The sequence below is a fragment of the Sus scrofa genome, chromosome 15 (genome assembly GCF_000003025.6).
Source record: "Sus scrofa isolate TJ Tabasco breed Duroc chromosome 15, Sscrofa11.1, whole genome shotgun sequence".
In the NCBI taxonomy this organism is placed as follows: domain Eukaryota; kingdom Metazoa; phylum Chordata; class Mammalia; order Artiodactyla; family Suidae; genus Sus; species Sus scrofa.
This window is the reverse complement of record NC_010457.5, coordinates 137,009,086-137,034,070: the sequence shown is the minus strand read 5'-3', so window position 1 is coordinate 137,034,070 and position 24,985 is coordinate 137,009,086. Positions and strand designations below refer to the sequence as shown.

At 48.0% G+C, this 24,985-nt stretch overlaps 1 protein-coding gene across 1 annotated transcript in view; it reads left to right on the top strand.

Annotated features, from left to right (window-relative positions):
* Positions 1-22,522, top strand: part of COL6A3 (collagen type VI alpha 3 chain) — a 92,139-nt gene extending 69,617 nt beyond the window's left edge. The window contains 9 exon segments of the mRNA XM_021075741.1: positions 60-553; positions 2,126-2,222; positions 3,028-3,726; positions 5,313-5,415; positions 7,849-8,315; positions 9,699-9,962; positions 11,277-11,375; positions 20,924-21,088; positions 21,838-22,522. Of these exon segments, the coding sequence (XP_020931400.1) occupies positions 60-553; positions 2,126-2,222; positions 3,028-3,726; positions 5,313-5,415; positions 7,849-8,315; positions 9,699-9,962; positions 11,277-11,375; positions 20,924-21,088; positions 21,838-21,878 (2,429 nt within the window). The 3' untranslated portion in view covers positions 21,879-22,522.

Here is a 24,985-nt window from a genome sequence, read left to right as displayed (position 1 = left end):
TTTTCCAGTAAGTAGCGTGTCTGTGCCACCCCACCTCCCCCCCCCGCCCCGCCCCACAGGGCCCCTGGAGTGTCCGGTCTTCCCGACGGAGCTGGCCTTTGCCCTGGACACCTCCGAGGGGGTCACCCAGGACACCTTCAGCCTGATGCGGGACGTGGTCCTGAGGATTGTGGATGAGCTGACCATCGCCGAGAGCAACTGCCCGCGGGGCGCCCGCGTGGCTGTGGTCACCTACAACAACGAGGTCATCACGGAGATCCGCTTCGCCGACTCCAGGAAGAAGTCCGTCCTCCTGGACAAGATCAAGAACCTCCAGGTGGTTCTGACGTCCAAGCAGCAGAGTCTGGAAACCGCCATGTCCTTCGTGGCCAGAAACACATTTAAGCGCGTGCGGAACGGGTTTCTGATGAGGAAGGTGGCCGTCTTCTTCAGCAACAAACCCACGAGGGCGTCCCCGCAGCTCCGGGAGGCCGTGCTCAAGCTCTCGGATGCCGGCATCACGCCCTTGTTCCTCACGAGCCAGGAGGACCGGGTGCTGATCAATGCCTTGCAGGTCTGTGTTCTGGGCATCTCGGGCTCTCAGACGGCACCCCCTGCAACCCTCTCCCCCTGGTGGGTCCGTGCCGTGGAGCGTCTCCAAACTTCTCCATGAGGCTGGGCTCACCTGTGAGATTTCCAGAACAGCCTGATGGTGCTGGCGCAGGATGGACATCCACATGCCCCTGACTTATTCCCGCCTGGTCCCCACTTTGCATCTTGGAGGAGAGGCTCCCAGGCTGACCTTGGGGGCTGACAGTCTCCCAGGGGGTTATCTAAACGTCAGCAACCCCAGCACCCCAGCCGAATCCCTGTTCAGGCCTTTCCCAGCCAGGCTGCTATACAAACAAACAAATCATGTAAGCAAAGGACGAGGAAGCCTTAGCGTCAGGCTGTGGAGCAGCTTGTTCTCTGCTTACGTGAGGTGTGCACTTGTTATCATAATGTATAGAATGATCAACTAATGGATCAATTAATTGACTCAAGGCCAATTCCGGGCATGCTGTCCCAGATGGGGGATGAGAGGCAGGGAGGGAAACAGCAGGAACAGGACCAGGAGTGAGGGGTTGTGGCTCTAGGTCTAGTCCAGTGACCTTCTAGCTTTCAGTCACTGAAAGTGCCATGGCCATGTCACTTCCCCTCTCTGTGTCTTAGATTTCTCACCTGTAACAGGTGGGCAGTTGGGGGGGCGGTGCGTGAGAGGGCCTCTAACACCTTCCCTTCCAAGCCGGATATTCCAGGTTATAACACTGCCAGGTCAGCAGGAGACAGTTGGGTCCCTGCACCATCTGTCAGGGTTTCTTCTACCAAACTGCAGGCCAGCTGGAGCACAGAGTACTGGGCCTTGGCCTCTGGTTTGTGCTGCTAGTCGTAGGCTCCTGTAAGGGCCTCATTTACATATGTCATCCCTTGTGAGGGCCGAGTGACCCTCAACCCATGTAATGGCATAGTTTCAGCAAGTTCAGAATGTCAATTATTCATTCATTCATTCAATTTAATTCTTCACTAAATGAATGATTAATGATCGTGTGCCAGGGGCTGTGATGGGCAGGACTTTTTGAATCTTCTGGAAGTGATTTCATGACATGCTTTGTCTTGAAATCCCTTCCTAGACTTAGGCGGGTGAGAGAGAGAAGAGCTAACGTTTGCTAGTTGCCATTACTGCTAGAAATAATGATAACATTGAGGTCCCTGTTACGTGCCCTGTTATAGGCTCTACCAGGCATGCCGCCTACACTGTCTAATTCAGTCCTCCAAATAGCTTCACTGGGAATTTACCATTATCTCTATCTTGCAACTGAGGACACTGAATTCCAGAGAAGTTAAATACTTTTGCTTCAGGTCCGGCAAAATAATTTGCTTCTGGCGGAAGCGGGGATGGAACTTGAACTCCAGCTCATCGCATTGGAAGAAAACCTGTGTTTTCCCATCATGATCAGTGCCTTCCTTCCTAACCTCCCTTCCCAAGAAAGAGAAGGTGTTGATCTCTAGGGGGTTATTTAGCTTCTGTGACTCTCTTCTGCAGCTGTGTCTTCAAATCATAACTTATTGTACATGCCTGCTAAGCATTGCTTTTTGTTTAAACCAGATCAATAACACAGCGGTGGGTCACGCCCTGGTCCTGCCTGCTAGGAGAGACCTCCCAGACTTCCTGAAGAACGTTCTGACTTGCCACGTGTGCTTGGGTAAGGTGCTTCCGAGAGGGGACAGTCTGTCCAGCTGCAGTCTCAAAGCATACCATCCAGACAGGCACATTTGCATGAATAATCATCTATATAATAATGAGCTCGAGTTAAATGAAGCTTCGGAAAGCCTTGTATTTACCACCGCAAATACTGCATGAGTAGTTCCCATGCTTAGAGTGGATTCTCCCAAGCAGAGCTTCTCTCTGAGAGAGGAATAATTAGTTGTATAGGTAATACCAAGAAAGCGGGCTCTGCTTACATTTTTGACCTTGGAGTCCAGAATTTAAGGATCTGGCTTTGTGACTTTACACACATTTCTTTAAGGAGTGGCCAAGAAGCAAGCCTATTTTTCTTTTCCTTTCTTTCTCTCTTCTCTCTCCTCCCCTCTCCTGTCCTCTCCCTCCCTTTCCTTTTCAGTTTATGTTTGATTATTGTTGTCACATTTTTTTTTTTGAACATCAAACACTGCACCCAAAGGAGCCATTTATCTTAAGATGGTTACCTTTGCCCGAAACCAAGTGCCGAACTGATGCTTACAATTGATTTCTGACAACTTAAAACTTATCAGTGGCATCACCGTCTAATGATGCCGGCGCCGTAATATACTAGCAAGGATTTCAGCTGACTGACTTGTTTCATGCACTGGGTGATGGAAGCTGAGATTGGGGTATGCTATTGTCATCCAGGTAGACCTAGGTTTCGATATTCTGTGACAATTCTGATGACACCAGACACCCAGCAGACGGACGTGCCGTATCTTGCTGCGGGAGTCACAGAAGAAACGGGCTCCCCTGCTTCTTTGCAGACATCTGCAACATCGACCCGTCCTGCAGCTTGGGCAGCTGGAGGCCTTCCTTCAGGGACCGGAGAGCCGCGGGCAGCGACGTGGACATCGACATGGCTTTCATCGTGGACAGCTCCGAGACCACCACTCCGTTCCAGTTCAACGAGATGAGGAAGTACATCGGGTACGTGGTCCGACAGCTGGACCTCAGCCCAGACCCCAAGGCCTCCCAGCACTTTGCCAGAGTGGCGGTTGTGCAGCACGCGCCCTGGGAGTCTGTGGGCAACGCCAGCGTGCCGCCCGTGAAGGTGGACTTCTCCCTGACTGACTACGGCTCCAAGGAGAAGCTGGTGGCCTTCCTCAGCAGCCGGATGACACAGCTGCAGGGGACCAGGGCCTTGGGCAGCGCCATCTACTACACCGTTGAGAACGTCTTTGAGAGCGCACCGAACCCCCGGGACCTGAAGATCGTGGTCCTGATGCTGACGGGCGAGGTGCAGAAGGAGCAGCTGGAGGAGGCCCAGAGAGCCATCCTGCAGGCCAAGTGCAAGGGTTACTTCTTCGTGATCCTGGGCATTGGCCGGAAGGTGAACGTCAAGGAGCTGTACAGCTTCGCCAGCGAGCCCAACGACGTCTTCTTCAAACTGGTGGACAAGTCCTCCGAGCTCAACGAGGAGCCCCTGATGCGCTTTGGGAGGCTGTTACCATCCTTTGTCAGCAGTAAGCCCTGCGTGCGCGTGCCGTCAGGGACGGGGGGTGGGCGTGGAGCGGTCACGCGTGTGAGGATGGGGCCTCTTCTTTCAACAAATGCGCTTTGACCCTGTAGTGTCCCCGGACACACTGCTCCGACCAGGGTTGGTGTGGACACAGACGGGAGTCCCTCCGTTGTCGCTCATTTATTCAACCAAACCTGACCTGGCAGCTCCCAGCCATGCCCGTGTCCCTGCGAGTTTACTGTCCAGGTGGACAAGGGGTCCAGGGCACATTTCTCATGCGTGACGTAATCTGCTGATATATCAAATCGACGTGGGTCTTGATGGGGCGTCAGGGAGGCTTCTAGAAGGAACAGCATTGATTTGGGCTTAGCCACCAACCCCGAACTTGGAGACCTCTGGGCTTTTGCTCACGTGGCTCTCCCTCCCCCAAATGCGATCCATCCCTGCTTTAGCAACAAACCCTCGTGCATCTTCAGAAGTTATCTCTGCAGGTGATACCCACGCTCGAGGCTTGCCCGTCACTCATCTGGATGCCATACTTGGCGCATCTGTTACATGGCTTCTTGGTTGTTTATGTGTGGGTCTGTGGTCCCAGGAGACTGCAGGTCCTGTTTCATTCACCCCTGTGTTCTCCAGACTCAGCCAGGAGAGTATCTAGCAAATAAGGGGGATTATATACTGTAAAGGTATGAACTGTCCCCCAAAAGTTTTAGGGAGAAAAGTGTGAAGCAAAGGTAGGCCAGCAAGTTCACCCAGCGGCCACTGTCACTGTCTCTAGAAGGCTAAGAACAGAAGTTTTGTTAAGCAGCGTTGAGAAAATGTTCAAAGTGACTGGATTATAATTTATGTTCAGGAGCTTGGAACTTGTTAAACTCTGCATCTGATTTTTCTTCAAATCTCATTTTCCCCCTCACATTGAATAAATGTTATCTTTAACCTAAACACCTAGATATTGTCAAATAGCAGGTAGTATTGGCTTAAGTTTTTTTATGGATCAAGTATCATGATCCTTAACTTTTTTTTCCCCCTGGGGCCACTTCCGCGGCACGTGGAGGTTCCCAGGCTAGAGGTCCAATCCGAGCTGTAGCCACCGGCCTACGCCAGAGCCACAGCAACGCTGGATCCAAGCTGCGTCTGCAACCTACACCACAGCTCACGGCAACGCCGGATCCTCAACCCACTGAGCAAGGCCAGGGATTGAACCCGCCACCTCATGGTTCCTAGTCGGATTCGCCAACCACTGCGCCACGACGGGAACTCCGATCCTTAACGTTTAAACTCACTGGACTTTGGGAGTTCTCTTGGGGTGCAGTGGGTTAAGGATCCGCTGTTTTCACTGCAGTGGCCCGGGTTGCTGTTGTGGTGCAGGTTCGATCCCTGGCCTAGGAACTTCCATGTGCCGCAGGCATGCCCCCCCGCCCCCCAAAAAAAATCACTGGGCTTAGATTGTCTGGAAGAATGAGTTAGTTCAAGAAACATTTATGGACTACCTACTGTGTGATCCATTTAATTCATTAGCAGGTTAATTTTAATTTGCATGGGGTTCGCATGCACTTGCACATATGTATTTTTTCTTCTGTTTTTCCCTAGGTGAGAATGCTTTTTACCTGTCCCCAGATGTCCGGAAACAGTGTGATTGGTTCCAAGGGGACCAGCCGGCAAAGAATCTTGTCAAGTTTGGTCACAAACAAGTGTAAGTGATTATAATAATTGTCTCGGAAGTTACAGGGCTCGAGGGGAGGCAGAGGTCCCTCAACCAGCACCTCAGTGTATGGGGCAGGGGTGTTGAAATTCAGAAAATGTGACTTCCCAAAGGATGTCACGTGGAGCATCGTTTTAGAAGACTCTCTTGTATCCATTAGCTTTGGCTGCGAAACAAACTACCTGCAGCTGAGTGGCTGGAAACAATGACCACTTACTCAATTTGCAATTGTGTGGGCTAGCCACGGTTGCTTGGGCTCAGCTGGGCAGTTCTGGCCTCTGTGAGGCCCACTTACAGATTTGTGGTCTGCTGCCTGTCCACTGTGGACCGATGGTCCAGGGACCACCTGGGGATGGGTCCTCTCTGTTTCACGTGGTCTCCTTCTCCATAGCCAAGCCTGGGTTTGCCCACGAGGAGACTGGGCAGGGCTCCCTGAGAGAAGGCGGAAGCGTGCAAGGCCTCCTGAGGTCTAGGCTAGACCTGCACCCTGTTACCTGTGCCCCGTTGTGTTGGCCAGAGCATGTTCAAAGCCAGCCTCGCTGGATTTAGGAGTGGGGAGCTAGGCTTTTGGGGGTACCTGCCATGTCCTGTTGTAAAGGGCACAGAGCAGGTGTGCGACTGGGGCATATGTCCAAACAGGCTGCTCTAACTGGTGTGCAGTGACTTCCTGTAGAGGGACTCTGAATCGTCTTAAAATGATTGATACTGCAACAACGCAGGTGACAGGGGTAACAGAGGAAGCAACGTGCTTGTTCTCCAGGGAAGCCCCAGGAGACGGCTGGGAGTGGGTGGGGCTGCAGTGCCATTGGTGATGCTGGTCGCTGGGCACGTGCTCATTGGCCTTATGTCCAATGCCATCCTTGGTGCCAACCCCATGAGTGGAGGGAAGGGCAGCCTGGTCGTGTGACAGAGGGCTGGGCGAGGGGGACGTGGTGGCAGGAACTGAGCTCAGGCGATGTGCCAGCCATGTGTGCCCCTCAAGAGAAGGCTACTGAGTGTCCTGCTTTGGAGGAAGCGGGGGTTCTGACTGTGGCATCCGCATGAGATTCAGATTTGAATTATCCTTGAATCATGACTCCTCCTGGCTGACCTCCTGGCTGATCTCTGCCTACTGCGTATACTTCTCTCTACACCCCTTCAATCCTTCAGCGCTTGCCTTTGTCCACAGAGAGAAAGCTTCACATCTCAGCCTCGTAAGTTGGAAATCAGCCCCACGCCAGCTGTGACCCTTCTCTGGGGCTGTGATGCTCATCCTGCTTGATCTGGGTTCATAGGTTCTGTTTTCCGGCCTTTTGTTATCTGTGTAATTTCTCTTGGACATGCTTTACAGTTGGCTCCATTTTGTCTTTAGGAAAACAGAATGAACAAAGCAACCCAGTATTCAAGGTTTTATGATATCAACTTGAAAATAGACGGCACAAGACGTATAGTGTGACATAAATATGAAATAATACAGTGAATGTTCATCTCAGGGCAAGAACACATGGGGGTCTGTGTGGCCGTTTCTGCTGGTTCTGTTGTGGTTCTCTTCAGGGACTCACAGTCAATCAAGAAATTGTGAGAAAAACAGCCACATTACGAAAATTAATACAAACAAAAAAACAATAAGCCCTGCTGACTTTATAATTTTCTAGCTCAACACAGCATTTTTTTGAGTGGATATTTTCTTTATTTTTTTCTCTCTCTTTTTTTTCTTTTTTTAGGGCCACAACCATAGCATATGGAAGTTTCCAGGCTAGTGGTCCAATCGGAGCTGCAGCTGCCGGCCTGTGCCACAGCCACAGCAATGTGGGATCCGAGCCACATCTGTGACCTACACCACAGCTCACAGCAGTGCCGGATCCTTAACCCATTGAGTGGGACCAGGAATCGAACCTGCATCCTCATGGATACGAGTCAGGTTCCTTACCTCTGAGCCACAGCAGGAACTCTCTGAATGGATATTTTCTTATAATGAGGGTAGCTTTGAATTGATTTTATTTAGTTTTTAGAGTATACATTTCAGTTGGTCATGTTTAAATTTGAACATTATTCAAATATTTTATTTTTGCTATTAATAATATCATTATTATTACAATGTTTATCGTTGTTTCTTTATTCTCTCCCTGCTTTTATTTTATAAATTGAGAATAAGATGTCAGGAGTATTTATAATACCATAGAAACTTCATTTTTAATAATTCTGTTTTATATGCTGTTCCGTGTCTTTTCTGCAAAACAGATCCTAAAAAAGAAGGAATTTGATATATGTAATACTATATGTACGTATGGTATAAATATGCATATGTACTACATTATGTACATATACGTAATACATTAAAGCTTTTGGTGAGACAGCAAATTTCACATAGTGCGTGGAGTGATGTCTATTTTAGATAGCAGGAGAAACATCTAAATTGAAATAATATTTAATATGTTTTAACAGAAATGTCCCAAATAACATTACTTCAAGTCCTGCATCCAAACCGGTGACCACGACAAAGCCGGTGACCACCACAGAACCCGTGACTGCTACCACCAAGCCAGTAACTATGGTGAACCTACCAGCCTCAAAGCTGGCTGCCCCGAAACCTGTGGCTGGGAGACCGGTGGCCACCAAGACAGAGGCCACCAAGCCCGAGGTCACCAAGACTGAGGCCGCCAAGCCTGAGACCACCAAGCCTGTGGCCGCCAAGCCTGAGACCGCCAAGCCTGTGGCCGCCAAACCCGAGGCCGCCAAGCCTGTGGCTGCCAGGCCTGAGGCTGCGAAGGTGGCCGCGAAGCCCTCAGCAGCAAAGCCAGCCTCTGCCAGACCCCCAGCTGCTGCCAAACCCGTGGCTGCAAAGCCCGAGGCCCCCAGGCCCCAGGCAGCCAAACTGGCCCCTGCCAAGCCAGCTACCCCCAAGCCCGTGGGTAAGAAAAGCCCCTGACTGATGCCCTCACCGTATCTAGGGCTCACCCACTGGAGCCTATTTGCAAAGCTGTCCAGAGGCAGATCCCCTTGGTCTGGGATCTGGCATCGCTGTGGTGTGTTTTGAAAGGTGCTGCTTTGAGCCTGGAATTGCCAAAACATTGCCTTTTTTCTGTGCTGGAAAAGCCATGCTCCCTGCACCACCACTCCCCACAAACCCCCCGTGGTTGGTGAGTTCCATGCAAAGAGCAGGGGCAATAAATCCCCAACCTCTGCCACCTGTTTTTCTCCCTCCCCACCCCAGCCCCGAACCTGTGTCAGGGGTGAGCGTGGGAGTGGCTCATTCCCTCCTGGGAGTGAGCTGGTGGCCACCACCCACCTCTCCCGAAAGTGCACTTGTCTTAGGCTGAGGGGATAAGTTGGAAGTAGACTAGGGTTTTAGACCCTACCGAGCAAGCGAGAGAGAAAAAGAAAAAGCCTGCTGTGGGCTCCTAGGCGGTGAAGCGGGTGTTTCTATGCCCGCATTCCAGGGCCAGACCCAAGTGTCTTAGAATTTGACTCCCGAAGATCTGGTTGGAGCTCTGTAATTGCAAACCCTGTCCCCGCCATGAAGCAGGTGTCCAAAGCAGAGTGGCCTGAGCTTTGTGCTGGGGCAACATTTGGCCTTTAGCTGAGCAAACTGAAAAGTCAGAGCCTGGATGGGCAGCCTGTCCCCACTGACTGAACTACGTGCTGGTACCGGCCCCGGGAAGAGAACGTTCCAGACTCCATTTGGTACAGGGGGTAGGTGGGCTTAAGGGCACCCAGAGTGTGTGATTTTATTTTTCCCTCCAAGAAGATGCTAGAATAGAAGTTCCTATAGAGTCACAAACTGTACAGAGAAGTGAAGGCAGGATTATGTTCTCATGAAAAAGTGGAACTTGTCTTTATTTTATGAACACAGAGAGAGCAGGGATTCCTTAGAAGAAGTTCCTATCATGCCCTAAAGTTCTGTGATGTCTATTTAACACATTTTAAATGATGGGGCTCAGTCTGTCTTGAACATTTCAGCTCAGCGCACCGGTCTGTGTATTTTCAAAGTTATCCCTTTAAATAAGAGAGATTTTCAGTAGGAAAAAGACGTAGTTCTAGACCTTGCCGATGAACAATGAGATTTTTGGTTGCTGGGAATGTCCCGTGTCCCTGTATAAACTGGTCGGTCACTCCATCAGTATTTCTCTGGAGTTCGAACGAGGCGTTAGTTTCTGGCCTCCCTAAATTTCGGGTCACCTGTCTGCTGACACATGAATTCCAGATGTCGTCTCTGGCCCGCGTGTTGCGGTCGTTTAGGGTTTCGTTGTTTTTTCTCTCTCACGCTGTCCACTCTGTTCTGATCTGCCATCCAGCGAAGGCCCCCCGGGAGGTCCATGTGTCTGAGATCACGGAGAACAGTGCCAAGCTCCACTGGGAGCGGCCCGAGCCCCCCAGCCCTTACTTCTATGACCTCACCGTCACCTCGGCCCAGGATCAGTCCCTGGTTCTGAAGCAGAACCTCACGGTCCCCGACCGCGTCATCGGCGGCCTGCTCGCGGGGCAGACGTACCATGTCTCCGTGGTCTGCTACCTGAAGTCCCAGGTCAGAGCCACCTACCACGGCAGCTTCAGTACAAGTAAGTCCACGGTCGGTTTATGGAAAGTTGGTACCTCGCTCTGCTTGGGCTGTCAGACGGGGGCATAAAGAGAACAATTCCTATTTTTTGTTTTGTTTTGGCTGCACCCAAGGCATGTGGAAGTTCCTGGGCCAGGGATCGAACCCATGCCACAGCAGTGACCTGAGCCACAGCAGTGAAAACGCCGCCTCCTTAACCCGCTGAGACATCAGGGAGCTCCTTGAACAATTCTTATTCATTGACCTCTTTCTGAAAAAGCAACAAGGTTCAAACAAAATCCTGGGTGTTCTGGTTTCACCCAATGGATAAATTAACAAGATGGAAAATGGGATTCCTTGCAAATGGTTGCCCTGCCCTTGGGGTCCTGGGCCGCTTTACAGAGGAACCAGATCCTTTTGGCCTGAGGAAGAAATGTGGCCGTGTCCCCTGGCTGAGTCCTGACCATCATCCATGTCTGTTTCAGAAGCAGGTTTCTGTGTTCCTTGAACAGAAAATACCACGGAGTCTCTGGCTCCTCGGGGAGTAATGGAGGAGCCATGGAGTCTCCCCATCACAGGGGCTGAGAGTGTCCACAGCCACCATAGAGGGGGCCACAGCACCTCCTCCCCTGGGCCCCCTGTGCTCAGCTTCTTCCCTCTGCCGTGCTGGCCCGGTGCCTCTGCCAGTGCACTGAAGCCTGCTTTTCCAGTCTGTCTTACTGACTCATGCCCCCCTTTCCAAGCTCTGGACACCCCCAATTCTTCTTGGCCCCTGCTGCTCCTGAGACGTCAAGGGAAAGGTTCACCTTCCTTCCTCTTTGGGCTGGTGTATTCAGTTCAAGGAACTGTGCTTGAGGGTTTCCCACTGTGGCAGTGGGTCAAGGATTCAGCGTTGCTACAGCTGTGGTGCACCTGCAGCTCGGGTTCTTTCCCTGGCCCTGGATCTTCCATGTGCCATGGGTGTGGCCAAAAATAAAAGAAAAAAGAAAAGGAACTATGGTTGAGGAAAGGGAGTTCTCTTGAAGAGGTGAGTGCAAAGCCCCTTCAAGCCAAGGCTCTGTTTCCTTGGAAGGAAGCCAAAAAAGTCCCACAGAAAATCGGAAGATTTGCCCCAAGTTCAAAGATTTCCTGCTTGTTTATTGACATGGACTGAACCTGCAGTCTCAACAGACACAAGTGGTGTGTATCGAGGGTTCTGGGGTCACTCTGTTTCAATGGCCCAGCCTTATACAAGGTACGATCCTGAAAGGCAAGCCTGCCTCAGTCCTTAGGGCTCCTAAGCCCTTCCTTTCCGAGTCACGCACCTGGGCGAGTCACCCATCTTTTGCTTTTGTAGAGAGAACTCAGCCTCCACCTCCACAAACAGCGAGGTCAGCTTCCAGTTCAACCATCAATCTCATGGTGAACACGGAGCCCTTGGCCGGGAGTGAAGCAGGTGAGTGGTGGAAACCTTGGGCCCGTTGGCAGCACAAGGGAAGAAAACATTCTTCCAGTGGCCTTAGGCTTAAAGTCTTGATTCTAGATCGTCGGCTGGGGGTCTGGTTCTCAGGCCAGGCCTGCGGTATATGGAGAAAGTTCCAGACTAGCTCTGTGTGGCCCCTCATGGTCTTTTTCTGCAAGTTTCCAGTTGGAAATGGCGACCTACCTTGCCTGTCACCAGGCTCTTAGAAGCAGTTGGATGAGGGCCGCTTTGGGGCTGTAGCCAGGGACTCATGTGTCTGTTAGTCATTTCCCCTGTGCCTCATCCTGGAACTCGCGTTGATTTGTGGTCTGTGATGCAGCAAAGAGGAGGGTTTCATCCATTTAGTGATTCAACCCAATAAAAAACGGCTTAGAGAGACCCAAGACGACTCAGATTAGAATCCGTGACATACATGGGACAAATCTGCTGGTCCCAATTCCCTAAACACACACCCTGGCTTGGTCCAACCCGCCGCTCTGTGCGTCGAGCCCGAGTACGTGCACATTTTGTGTTAAGTCAGGAATGAGTTAGACGTGTTTCTGGCACTGACAGCTGTTACTTGCTCTCGTTCCCGGGGACTCTGGGAGGCCTGTGCCCTCTCGCCCAGCAGACTGTTTACCCACGAGAAACTGTTCTGGAAACAGTCAATGTGCTTTTGCTTAGGAGTGTTCAGCAAAAGATGTTGGTACTAATAGCCAAAGTCAAAGTGCCATGGCTGTGTAGGCATCTTCTTGGTGTCCAGACCCCAAAGCAAAAGGTTTCCCCGGAATCGGAAGACAGTTCATTACTTTTTGACATTCTGGCCAGGGTCAGGAGGAGGAAGGCCTATCTCTCATTACGGAATGTTTGTTTCTGTAAGGGGCTGTGGTAAAAGGCATTTGTGAGGGCCGAGTGGCTTCGTGCTGTGCTAGCTGCAAAAGCAGCTGTGCTTTCTCTGCATGCCATGCATTGTCTGAAGCGGCGACACGTTATTTTTTGAGCTGTGGGGGAGGATTCCCCATGTCAGCTTTTCCATTGCAAGTCTTGAAATGATACTCATTTCTCCATTTCACCCTTTCGGTAGAGTCTGAAGCCTATCGTCCACGTTTAAGAGAAAATATGGTTTCCGACTCTGCACACCCATCTCTTTGGGGCCCCATGGAAATAGAGGCCTCTTGATCCTTTTAGTTGTTTCTGGAGGGAATTTTCTCTGTTACTAGAATAGTGTCGTATGCCATCGATGGACTTTCCCTGTATCCAAGCATGTGTGTGTGTACAGCTCCATCTGCGTCCGTACATCTACATCCTCTCTCTCTCTATTCATCATCCCTTAATCCAGCCAGAAGCCATACTGACTCGGGGCGTCGCGGGCTATTGGAAAGGACATGATGAAATCAGTGCAGGAATTATGAAACTATTACAGACACAGATGTGTAATAAGGGTCACTGAACTAGCTACTTAAAGAGCTGCAAAATGTTTTCAAAGACTTGACTTTTGGAAGCAAGTTGAGGAATTGGTCAGGGTTAGACACAGCCGTGTGTTTTTCAGACTCCTTTGGCCTTTCCAATGGAAAGGTTGACAGAGAAACAAGAAATGCTCTCCCCCTGATATGAATTTATGGGAACGAATCAGGAATTCATGGTCGGTTGGGTAGTTAAGTTTTAACTTCTTAGGGGTTGCATGAAAAGATTTTATAAAAACTTTTTTTTTTGTCTTTTGGCTTTTCAAGGCCACACCCTCGGCTTATGGGGGTTCCCAGGCTAGGGGTCTAATTGGAGCTGTAGCTGCCGGCCTACACCACAGCCCCAGCAACCTCAGATCTGAGCCTCATCTGCGACCTACCTCACAGCTCATGGCAATGCCTTAACCCACTGAGCAAGGCCAGGGATTGAACCCACAACCTCAGGGTTCCTAGTTGGGTTCATTTCCACTGCGCCACAACGGGAACTCCTATAAAAACTTTTAATGTTATAATTTTTTAACTCAAACAAACAAAAAATGAAAGTAAGGCTGTGGCATGATAGTTTGGGATGGAGAAAACTTAAGTCTCAACCTCTTGGATTTTTTTTTTCTTTTTCTTTCTTATTGAAGCATAGTTGATTTACAATAATGTGTTAGTTTCTGGTGTACAGCAAAATGATTCAGTATTACCTATTTATATTCTTTTTCATATTTGTTTCCATTATGGCTTGTTATAGGCTATTGAATACAGTTTCCTGTGTTGTACAGTAGGATCTTGTTGTTTATATATTCTGTATATAGTAGTTTGTATCTGCTAATCCCAAACTCCCAATGTATCTCTCCCGTACCCCCTCTTTCCTTTGGTAACCATAAGTTTGTTTTCTATGTTTGTGAGGCTGTTCCTTTTTAATAAAGAGGTTCATTTTTTCTGTATTTTGGATTCTACCTCTAATTGATATCATATGATATTTTTTTCTTTCTGACTTATTGAGTATGAGTCTCTTGGTACATGTTGCCATGAATGGCATTGTGTCATTCTTTTTTTACTCCATTGTAAATACGTACCACATCTTTTTTATCCATTCCTCTGTCAAAGGACATTAGGATGCTTGTCTTTGGCTATTGTAAATAATGCTCTGTGAACATGGGGGTGCATGTGTCTTTTTGAATTAGAGTTTTCCCAACCCCTTTGATTTTTGCTCATGATCAAGCAGCCATGGATACACCTTCATCTCCCATACTGGAGTACCCTGCAGGCCCTCGCCCACCCCGGCTCCCTTCCTGAGTTACGTCCATTAGGCTTCCCAACACAGTGCTTGAGCTCAGAGAAGCCACAATGGACCCGCTAGGATTTCACCAAAGATATGGGTCAGGAGAGATGATATTCTAACTTCAGAGTCCCTGAAATCTGTGTATATTGTTTGCTGCTTGTTGGTAATTTCACCCCTCGTGGAGTGTGGAAAATGTAAAACTTCCAGCAAATCCAGTGCTTCACTGAGATAAAATTATTAGGAGTAAATTACATGGTGAGACTTGGGATGTTTTTGGTCTTCTTATGTGTGGTCCAGAAGGGATCAGAATATATAAACAGTGTTGAGTTAATAAAAACAACACAATCTTTAAACAAGAATCTGGCTGGGCTGTCCTGTCTTTTCTGACCGAGTCACAGATTCAGAAGCAGGAAGGTACTTTCAATCCAGACCTCCAACTCTTGGGTCTTCTCTCTTGATGTGACAGAGAGACAAGAGATTTCAAGATCGGGGCATCTGTGGCTTCCAAGGCAAGGTGTACTAGTTACAGATAAATCCAAAACCTTTCTCCTTCCCTCTGATCAGGGCATAACCCTCAAATCCAGGGCTTGGATGTTCTTTCACTTTTTCACGTGTGTGTGTGTGTGTGTGTGTGTGTGTGCGCATACTCGTGTGTGTATTTCCTACTTAGTGATTCAAGTCAGTATGAAAATATAAATTGTTTTTCTTAAGAATATCTTTCTGCATAATTCATCTCTAGCCTGCGAGTAACTAAACGGTGCTTTGCCTGGAGAAGTCACTTCATAAACAGTTGCTCAATGAATGTATGTGCGGACATACGTGCACAGACAATGTTTGGAAAGTTCTTCTTGAATTAAATTAATTGGATATTTATTTTATTTTATTTTATTTTTGCCTATTAGGGCTGCATCTGCGGCATATGGAAATTCCCAGACTAGGGGTTGAATTAGAGCTGTAGCTGCCAGCCTACACCACAGACACAGCAATGCCAGATCTTTAACCCACTGATCAAGGCAAGCGATTGAACCCACATCCTCATGGATACTAGCCAGGTTCTTAACCCACTGAGCCGCAATGGGAGCTCCTGGATATTTACTTTAAAATGTATAAATTCAAAATGGGAATTTTTCCAGGGGGTAAAGCATTTTAATGATGGTCACATATTTGCAGATGGACAAAGGAATAACAGTGAATCATTGTTTATAAGTAACTTTAAACACATGGTAGCACACTTTGCTGTACAGCAGAAATCGGCACAGCATTGTAACGCAACTATAACAAAAACACCACCAAAAACTTCCTCGGCAAACCTAAAATATGTGTATACATATACATCGTAACTGTATTCTTCCTCAGTAGTTGTAGGTCTGTTTCACATCTCAATACCAATTGCCACGATATGCATTATTTCTCCAAAGAGGTATTTGCTAGACAATTCAGGCAAAAATCAGTTTGAAAACAGGCTTTTAGCTGCAGGTGAGATCGCAGCTTAATTCCGTTTATTTTCTGCAGCAGCGCTCATTGGAAACACAGATTGTGTTTGGGAGATGTGCTCCTTCTTAGTATTCATGTTACATACTTTCCTTTTTCCTCCATGAATAAAAGATTTACTGGGCTTTGGTTCTGTCTTAAGGAATGGAATTTTGTCGTAGTTTACCACTTTGGATTTAGGAAACGTGGTTGATGTTTGAATCTATACAGAAATTTGTAGGCAAAACCCCTGTGCAATGAAAAGGTCTCTGGCCCGGGGGATCCTATGAAGGGTGAGAAGAGTGAGAAGTCCTAACACCTGAGTTTTCATTGGCTTATGTTAATGTTCACCACCCATTTTTGAAATTCTCATGTAATATATACTTCTTTATCAGAAATTTGATGCAGGCCGCATGAGGAGGACAGCCTAATGAGGGGATTCTTTGCCCCCAGATGAGGCCTGGCCTTGGCTGGCCCAGAGTGCGAGGTGTGGCAGGAAGGTCTTGGTTTGAGAAGAACGAGGATTACGACAGTAGGCTGATAGCATCGTTGCTAACCATTCAGGATTCCAGACTTTGCAATATCACATGATTCCATTTTGAACGGTTGCTATGTGGAGCTTTCTCAAGAAAACAAAAGAAGCCCTGCGCCCCCGCCCCCACCCAAAATCCCACCCTGCTTTTTGCTATACCTTGGCATCTAAAAGAATCACACACACTTCTCTAGGATACACTTGTTGCCTGAAAATTACTGCAATTAAATGAATCTTCCAGTGATTACAAAAGCATCGACTGTGCTGGGCATTTTTGCATCATGCTTTGTTACCGCTAGTTTGTTGTTTAATTTTATTGGCGTATGGTTGATTTACGACGTCCCTGGCAGTCTGGAGGACGCCGTGCAATCGTTAATGCTGGCCGTGGTTTGTCCCCATCTCTTTCCTTCCTATTTTGGCTGAAGAGGGGCCTTGGCTAGATATTTTCTATGCACATGATTAGCAATACGAAGACTCTCCTTAGTTTTGAACAATAAAATCTAACTCTGAAAATCTGCATCCCAAGTTATTGGCCTACCCGTTTGTGAAGAAATGTTTTGGTGTGGAAGAGAGCCAAAATAACTAACAAAATGTGTAACATTCTTTTTTACTTAGTCTAGAAATTAGCGATCTGTAGAAATGACCGTATTTTGTCTGAGCAGGCATTCATTCATCAATGACACAGCCCTGAAGGACATAAGTGCACCATTGTTTTGCTTATCTTATCGATTCTAAGATGTACACTTTCCCCCATTGTAGTACTTCTGACATTGAAATGTGACTGGAAGTTGGGGACATGTCACGGCTTATTGGCTTCATTTTCTCTTCCTTGGTGGAATATAGGACAATAGCGTATCATAAAATTAAGGTATCTTAGATTCGATGAAATACAGTATTTGTTTGGCTGTGTTCACCATGAGTATGTATGTAGCATTGGCTGGTATACAGTGATGTGATGGAAAATATATGACTTTATGTTGGTAATAATTTAAAGAACTAACTTAACCCCACATGTTGAGTTTACATAAATTAAGTGGCTGCACATATTTCCTCTACTTGGTGTTTATGGCTACGTGAGAAGGTAGTTAAGTCACAGCTACTGTGTTTGGGTTCCACAGCCTCCAGGGGTATTTGGCATCTTTTTATTGTGAAGTATAAAGTCTTATGAAATAAAAGGCTATTATTGGTCAAGAACTGAAAGAGCCAAGGGTCCCGCATTCAACCACAACTACATTTACAATAAAGTTAAAAATACAAAAATTTCCTTGGTAGCTTTTGAGCCAATCAGTACTCAAAATGTGGACATGGGCAAGTTTTATTCCTTCAGGCCAGTCCTACTTGCTGAGGTTTGGAAACATTTGCTATCAGGTCAACAATGTCTGGTCTGAGAGCAACTAAACCTTCTTTTTGTCTTGAAACCATTAAACTGAGGAGGAACATAGTTACCCATATTTACTGCTGCCGCGTAAACACTAGCCACTCCTCTCAGCTCCCCCAGTTGTGCTTTAAGAAAGCACTTGGAGACTGACAACTTGCTGCTGTGGGAAATGCCCAAGTGGATGCCTTGGAAAATGCTGCTTTTAGACACTATGGAAACCTCAAAGGATAAACAAGGCAGGAGTTTCCAATGCAACATGTTTTGGGGGTTCAAATACCTTTTTCCAGTAACAAAATAATAGATATCCATTGTGAAGATTTCAGAACTTATAGAAAAATCTAAGAAAAACAGGACTTCCAGAGTCACACCATTAATGACCCAATACACTGCCTCCTGTTTTTTCCCATGAACATTACATGTAGGCACACACTTAGACACACACACACACACACTCTTTATTACAAAAATGGGCTGTTTCTTTGGGTGCCTTCCACCCCGTTGTTCTATGATGACCTAGTGTGGCTCCTTTGGCTTCTGTGAACATGGGATCCCTAGAGAGGATTTTTCCAGACACCACGCTGACATCAGTTTCCTTTGTTATTTGGACACTCATGGAGCCCAGTGGCTGTTTCACCAGGAAGTTTCACCAGATGGGGATGGGAATCAAGCATCCCTGCAGAGTCTTTATCTGAAAATGAAAGTTACATTGTTATTCTAGGCAAAAGTGAACTGGGGAAGCTTGTTGATGATTTTCTCTCCTCAGTACTCTCTTAGGCTCTGGGTGGTTCTCAGTCTCAGGAGGAGAAAATCAGTGAATATGTAGCCAGGAGCACCCACTGTGGCGCAGCAGGTTGAGACTCCAGTGCTGCTACAGCTTAGGGGTAGGTTGCAGCTGCAGCTCAGATTCTATCCCTAGCCTGGAAACTGTCGCAGGTGCGGCAAAAAAACAAAAAACAAACAAACAAAAAGTGCAGCCAGACTCTCCCCTTGGATCAAGGACCCCAGGTTCCCCAGGGTCACCCCAAGAGTAAACTCCTGGAATAGCTGTCATACCCAAAGACTTGTACTAGGGAAAAACTCAAGGTCTCACCCTGCCTCTTTGGATACTGGACATTTTAATTTTTTGCACTTTGAAACAGTTGTTTTGGTGCATGTAGTCACAGCGTAGAGGCGTCTAGCCCACAGGTGTCTTAGAAATCAAAATGATGGGAGTTCAAAACTCGAAGTCTTCTTCTTTTCTAAATGTTTTATTGGGGTACAGTTGACGTGCAGTATTGTGTTAGTTTCAGGTATACAGCAGAGCGAATCTGTTGTACATATACACATATCCGTTCCTCTTCAGGTTCTTTTGCCATCTGGGTAATTACAGAGTGTCGAGTGCATGCCCCCGTGCTATGCCCCATGTCCTTGTTACTGGCCTATTTTATATACAGTAGTGTGTATGTGTTAATCCCAGCTTCCTAATTTATCCCCCACCCTCAGGGTTTCCCCTTCGGTCACCATAGGTTTGGTTTTAAAGTCTTCGAGTCTGTTTCTATACATCGTCTTAAGACCATACGGCCTCCCATTCTGATGCTGTGAAGGTGGAGACTCCCAGGGTTTTGACGTTCACTTTTGTGAGGCCCACATTAGTATATTCTCCTGACTCTCCAGAGTGCCTCTGTGTCCATGGTAACTGTGAGCTTATATTCCGTGAGTAAGCCTCACAGGGCTTGGCAGGGACTCCCACTGGAGCAAAGGATGTAAAACACAAGAGCGTTTGGCCTTGGAGCGTGAAGGTGAGAATCAAGGGAAATTGGAAAAGCCAGTCCGGTCAGGGAGCAGCGTCCTGCTGCAGGGCTGCCTCCAGGCTGTGGTGCTGGCTCTGGGAAGAGTCTTGTCTACTTTAGAAAAGCAGGGGGAAGAGGACCCAGAGAGCCAAACACAGATGGCAGGACCAAGTGTCCTTGGAACAAATAAGATGGAGGATGCCCCAGGGAAGAAAGGGAGGGGATGAAGCCCTCACTCCCAGGGGCCCACCCATGCACGGGGGTATGGTCTTGCCTTTCTCAGCCCCCTCATGCCTAAAGGCAGGCATTTTCCTCTGGTGTTGGTGCCTCTTTGAGGAAGAAAGTGTTTTTGTAAATTATCGTCCTTTTATCTGGCCTCATGGAATCTTCAAAGTCCTGCTGGCTTTCTGGGCCTCTGAGCGGGTCCGTAACCACGGGCTGTCTAGGCTGTGGGACCACTTTCCTCCTAAGTGGGTGACAGCCTCCCCAGTGTCTCCAGCCAGTGTTTCAGACCAATTCTGAGCCTCCTCCTGTGCCTGGGAGTCTGGTCCTTACAGTTGCCCTGAGCTTTGGGTTTCCACCTGAAGACCCAGATGTTCCTTTCACCTCCCAGTGCCAGCCTGCACTGAAGATGCTAACCACGCCTGCCCCCTTGTAGCTGGGGGACAGGCCCCCAGAGATGTCAGCCCATCTCAGGGAGGGCTGGTGATTCACCCGTATTAGTGACTCAGGTAAACACGAAGCGTCGTCCACTCCAGGGGTTTTGTTTTGTGTTTTTCAGACTTTCAGATAACGGTTGATGTTAGCATGTCTTCCCCAGCACAATCTGGAGTTTGCCCAGAAAATTCTGTAAACAGAAGTTTTACTGTGTGCGAACTATAAACTTTTCTTTCCAGGCATTGTGGAGAATGGAGCTTTTTACTGTGCAGCTGGGGGACATCAGGAGCATGCGTTTAAAACATAAACTTCCTTAAGTGGAAAAAGAATGCTTCTCTGTCTTCAGAAGCGCTTTGCTATGTGACATTTTTGCCTTTGTGAATTTTACATCTGTGTTAGCCCTTTTCTTTGCTTGTTACGTTTGGCTGGTCATGAAGGTAGAAGCTAAACACACACACACACACACACACACACACACACACGTGTGCATACACCCACACTCATAAAGGGTTTTCTTCTTCCACTTTAACTTTTAATCTACTTGGCTTGTAGTGAAGTGGACAGTCTTGTTTTTGAACCACATTGTGACAGAGCTTCATCATTACTTTGCCAAGGAGTAGAAAATGCCAAGTTTTTAAAATTCGGTTTCTTCTCTGGGGGATCATCGCGTTGAAGTTATTGGAGACGAACTGACCCCATGGTTGGAAAGGGGAAAACACAGCTCATTTCGTCTTAAACTGTCCAATAACAATGGCTGACCTTCGGGTTCTCCAGTGTGCTTTGTGAAGTCCTTTCATTGATATGATTGCGTTGATTGCTCTCAAAGCTGCGATTATTAAGTCCATTCCACCATCAGGAACCTGAGGCAGGGGGCGGGGGGGGGGCAGTGAAAGAAGTTTTCCTCTTCAAACGTCTTCTCTTTTCTCCCTCTGACAGTGCTATGGCTAGACCTTCAGCCCCTCGCACCCCAATTAATGCTCTTTCTTTCATCTCGTTTTTCAAGATGTATGTAAGTTGCCCAAAGATGGAGGAACTTGCAGGAAATTTATCATAAAATGGTACCATGACGCGGTGACTGGAAACTGTGCAAGATTCTGGTATGGAGGTTGTGGTGGAAATGAAAACAGATTTGATTCGCAGGAAGAATGTGAAAAGGTTTGCTCTCCTGGTAAGTGACTTTTCTTTTGTGTCTGTGGTTTTTGCAAAGAAGAGATCCAGGCCAAAGATTCCCCCATTTGAAAGATATGACCATAATCATGATAGGTTTGGAAAAGAAGACAAATTGGATTTTCACATGATGAGGTATACAAGTAAAACACAGGAAATTAATTTTCTGAGTTATTATTGTTTCGTAAAAACATGCTCGTGGGCTTGTATTTGTGCCAGTGAGGAAACATATGGCCATCCACGCCGCACTCTTCAGAAATATTACTAAGTTTCTGTTATTCATGAACTATTGTAGCAGACCTGATTATTAGGAAAATCATATAATGAACAATCAGGAAGAGCCCCTATAAATGCCTTTCCTCTTTAAATAATTTTGCCCCTTGTAAATTATAACGTTGACACCGGGGCCATATGTTATCTCCATCCTGTTGGGCAATAAGATCAGATTGGTAGTAAGATCAGAACAGCCACACAGAGAGCCTGGGGCTCATGCCAGATGGGAGTGTACTTTGCATGAAGGTCAGGCAGGTGATGCCAGGAGGAAGGGCTCAAGTGGCACAGAACCCCAGGCCGAGAAGCTTCAGGGGAGTCCTTGAAGGAACTGAACCCAAACACGAGACCAGCCATGAAAGCCAGAAACCATGAGATCATTTACATGAGAAATACAGCGTCCTTTTGGGTCAGTAATGTGGCTTTCCCTCCCTTTCCTCTTCCTCCCACCCTCACCCTCGCCTTTCCATCCACACCCAGTGCTCGTCAAACCCAAAGTCATAGCTGCAATTGGGACCTAAGCGTGGCCCCCGTGACACATACCTCTTGAGGAAGAAGGAGGCAGCCACTGCAAGTCGTCTCTGTAGAAGCCCTCGGTGTAGACCGCCTTGCACTGTGCCGTTTCATGCTTTGAGTTACACTCGGACTTGGGAGGAAACGTCTGCCGCATGACTATCCATATGGTGCTAACTGTGTCTGTGGACCCAGCGCTCTCTGTCTCTAGGCAGTTACATCGTATACTTTGAACGTTGCGCAACAGTTACCCACTGCTGGTGTTTCTGTGAATATCCCCATAAAGTCAGATTCCCTCTGGAGTTTCACCTTATGCCTGTCTCAGGCAGGTGTAAGGTCTAGAAAATAACCCCCAACTTCACAGCTACTCTGTATCCTTCCGCTTGGTTCATTCCTGCCCCGCCTTTCATTAAGCATGATTTTAGATGGAAAGCCTGTTGTATGGAGAATAAGCAAGAGTCCACGTGTTCATGTACCACCAATTTCCTGGATTCGATTGCGAGCTCATTTTCTTTTTTCTAAAGCTTCTAAGGAACAATCTAGGGAGGCAGAAGCCAACTCCCTTAATCTTTGTGCGCCATTGCGGGACCAATGCCTTCATTAAAGGATGAAAAGAAAGTCATAATAGAGAATATTTTTGGCATTCCTCTAATGTTGTGCGTGTGTTTCATTTTTTAATTTTTTTTTGTGCAGGGGGGTTTAATTTTAATTTTAAAATTTTTAGGAAATTTATACAAAGGAAACTTTTTAATAAAGTATATTGAAAGTGTTGTGGGTTTGGAGTCCTTGGCTGTGTTGTTTCCCTAGCACCTATTGGCAGATCAGCCCTAGGCCAGGGATTGGGCCCCGTGCCAGCCCATGGTCATGGGTAACCACCTTTGACTTCCAGAGAAGGGGGCGAGAGACCTCCATCAGGCAGTGAGCGGGAGATGAGGTTGATCCAGCCCACTCGGGCTCCCGCGCTCTGTGGCCAGGTGCATCATGATCCTTGCTCAGGGCCCTGGAATCTTCCTGGGTCCTAAGAACCAGGCTGGGAGAGAGGGAGGGATGGAGTGGGAGTTAGGGATCAGCAGATGCAAACTAGGACACATAAGATGGATAAACAACGAGGTCCTACTGTAGAGCACAGGGAACTATATTCGATATCCTGTGATGAACCATCGTGGAAAAGAATATAAAGAGAATGCCTGATATTGTAAATCAACTATACTTCAATTAAAGAAAAAAAAAGGAACCAGGCTGGCTTTCATGCCGTCTTCTAACTTTTGGTTGGACCCCAGAGACGTGGTCTCCTTCCCTACGTCTTTAAAATAGTGGTTTCCCGGGGGCTCCTTTCGCTGCCACCATGGTGGTAGAAGGAAGTGATATAACTGGCCCAGGACACCCCATCCCCTTTCTCCCTTTCTGGAGTCTCAAAGATGAAGCATCAAGTTTATTCTCCTTTTAAAGACCCCTTTTCTCCTATCTTCAGAAATGACACGAGACGTAGGTAAATACAGATTTAGGTGGTGCCTGAATTCCACTTAGGACGGAAACTGCATTTGTGTGACAAAACACATCTACTCTGACGAGTGCTTCTGAAGCTCCCGGGACCCAACCCGGGGCGTGGACAGAGCTCTCGACTGTGGGAGGAGAACTGTCAGTGACGCACCTGTGCCGTGTTGTGATGGGGAGAGCCCGGTTGCACACCAGGGCAGCTTTGGGGAACTACCAAGCTTTGAGGAGCTCAGAGTCAGGGGCCCCTGGATCACCTCCGCCCTCTGGGTCATGCTGACCGCTCACCTCATCTTTTTTTTTTTTTTATGGCTCTACCTGTGGCATATGGAAGTTCCAGGCCAGGGATTGAATCTGAGCTGCAACTACAGGGACACTGGATCCATTACTCCACTGCAGCCGGCTGGTTTAAAACCCTGGGAATGTATTCTCTCATGTTCTGGAAGCCGAAAGTCCAAACTCAAGGTGTGGGCAGGGCGCTGAAACCCATGAGGGACACTTCCGGCTGCTGCTTCCTTGGCTTGTGGGCATGAGTCCAAGCTTGGTCTCTGTCTTCATGTGGCCGTCTTCTTATAAGGACACCTGTCACATTGTCTCAGGGCCCACCCTATCTGTGTTACCTCATCTTAACGGATTATATCTGCAATGACCCTATTTCCAAATAAGGTCACGTCCTGAGGTCCTGGAGGTTAGGGCTTCAGTATAGCTTTATGAGGGGACCCAATGAGACTCGTAACACAGTTTTAGAGTTCCTTTCTTTCTTTTTCTCTTTCTCTCCCTCTTTATGTTTTTCTTTCTTTCTTTTCCTGTTAATGGGCTCACCTTCAGCATATGGAAGTTTCCAGGCTAGGGGTCAAATCAGAGCTGCAGCTGCCAGCCTACACCACAGTCAACAGCAACGCAGATCTGAGTTACATCTGTGACCTATGCTGCAGCTTGTGGCAACGCCGGATCCTTCGCCCAATGAGCGAGCACAGAGATTGAATCCACATCCTGGCAGAGACAATGTCAAGTTCTTAACCTGCTGAGCCGCAATGGGAACTCCCAGTTTTTGGGTTTCTAATACCTGCTCCCAACTCTTTGTCGATCCATGGCTAACAGCAAGGTACCAGCTGTCGTGAAGAGATTTCACTTGAATCCTACCACTCCTCCGTTACCTGTCACCTTTGTTTATTGAAATTGTCACTACTGGATCTTCACTCTGGGTCTCCTTCATTTCAAAATTTAAATCCCGGGTACTGTCCAGAGCCTCTCCCCTGTGGACTCCGTGCAGACTGGACTCAGGGCACTGGCTGGATGAAAGTGGAGAATCCCAGGGCTGCTTCCTGCCCTGTTTACCTCCCAGGCCTGCGCAGTTCTGTCTGGAGCTCCTCACCAGGCTCCAGAGGCTGCCTTTCTGTTGGCCTCTGCTCTCCCCCACCTGTCCTGTCCTGGGCCCCCTCCTGCGGCAGGTTCCCATGCTGACTCTTGGGACATAGGTCGGTTCCCTGGAGGGGCCTGGCCCGGCAGTCTGGCTTCTGCGAACCCCTTCTTCCCCTTGCAGCCCCCCATTGGGGGTCGTCTTCCTCACAGGCCCTTACTGCTGTGTCTTTGTCCAGAAGAGCATCCTCCTGGGAGCTGT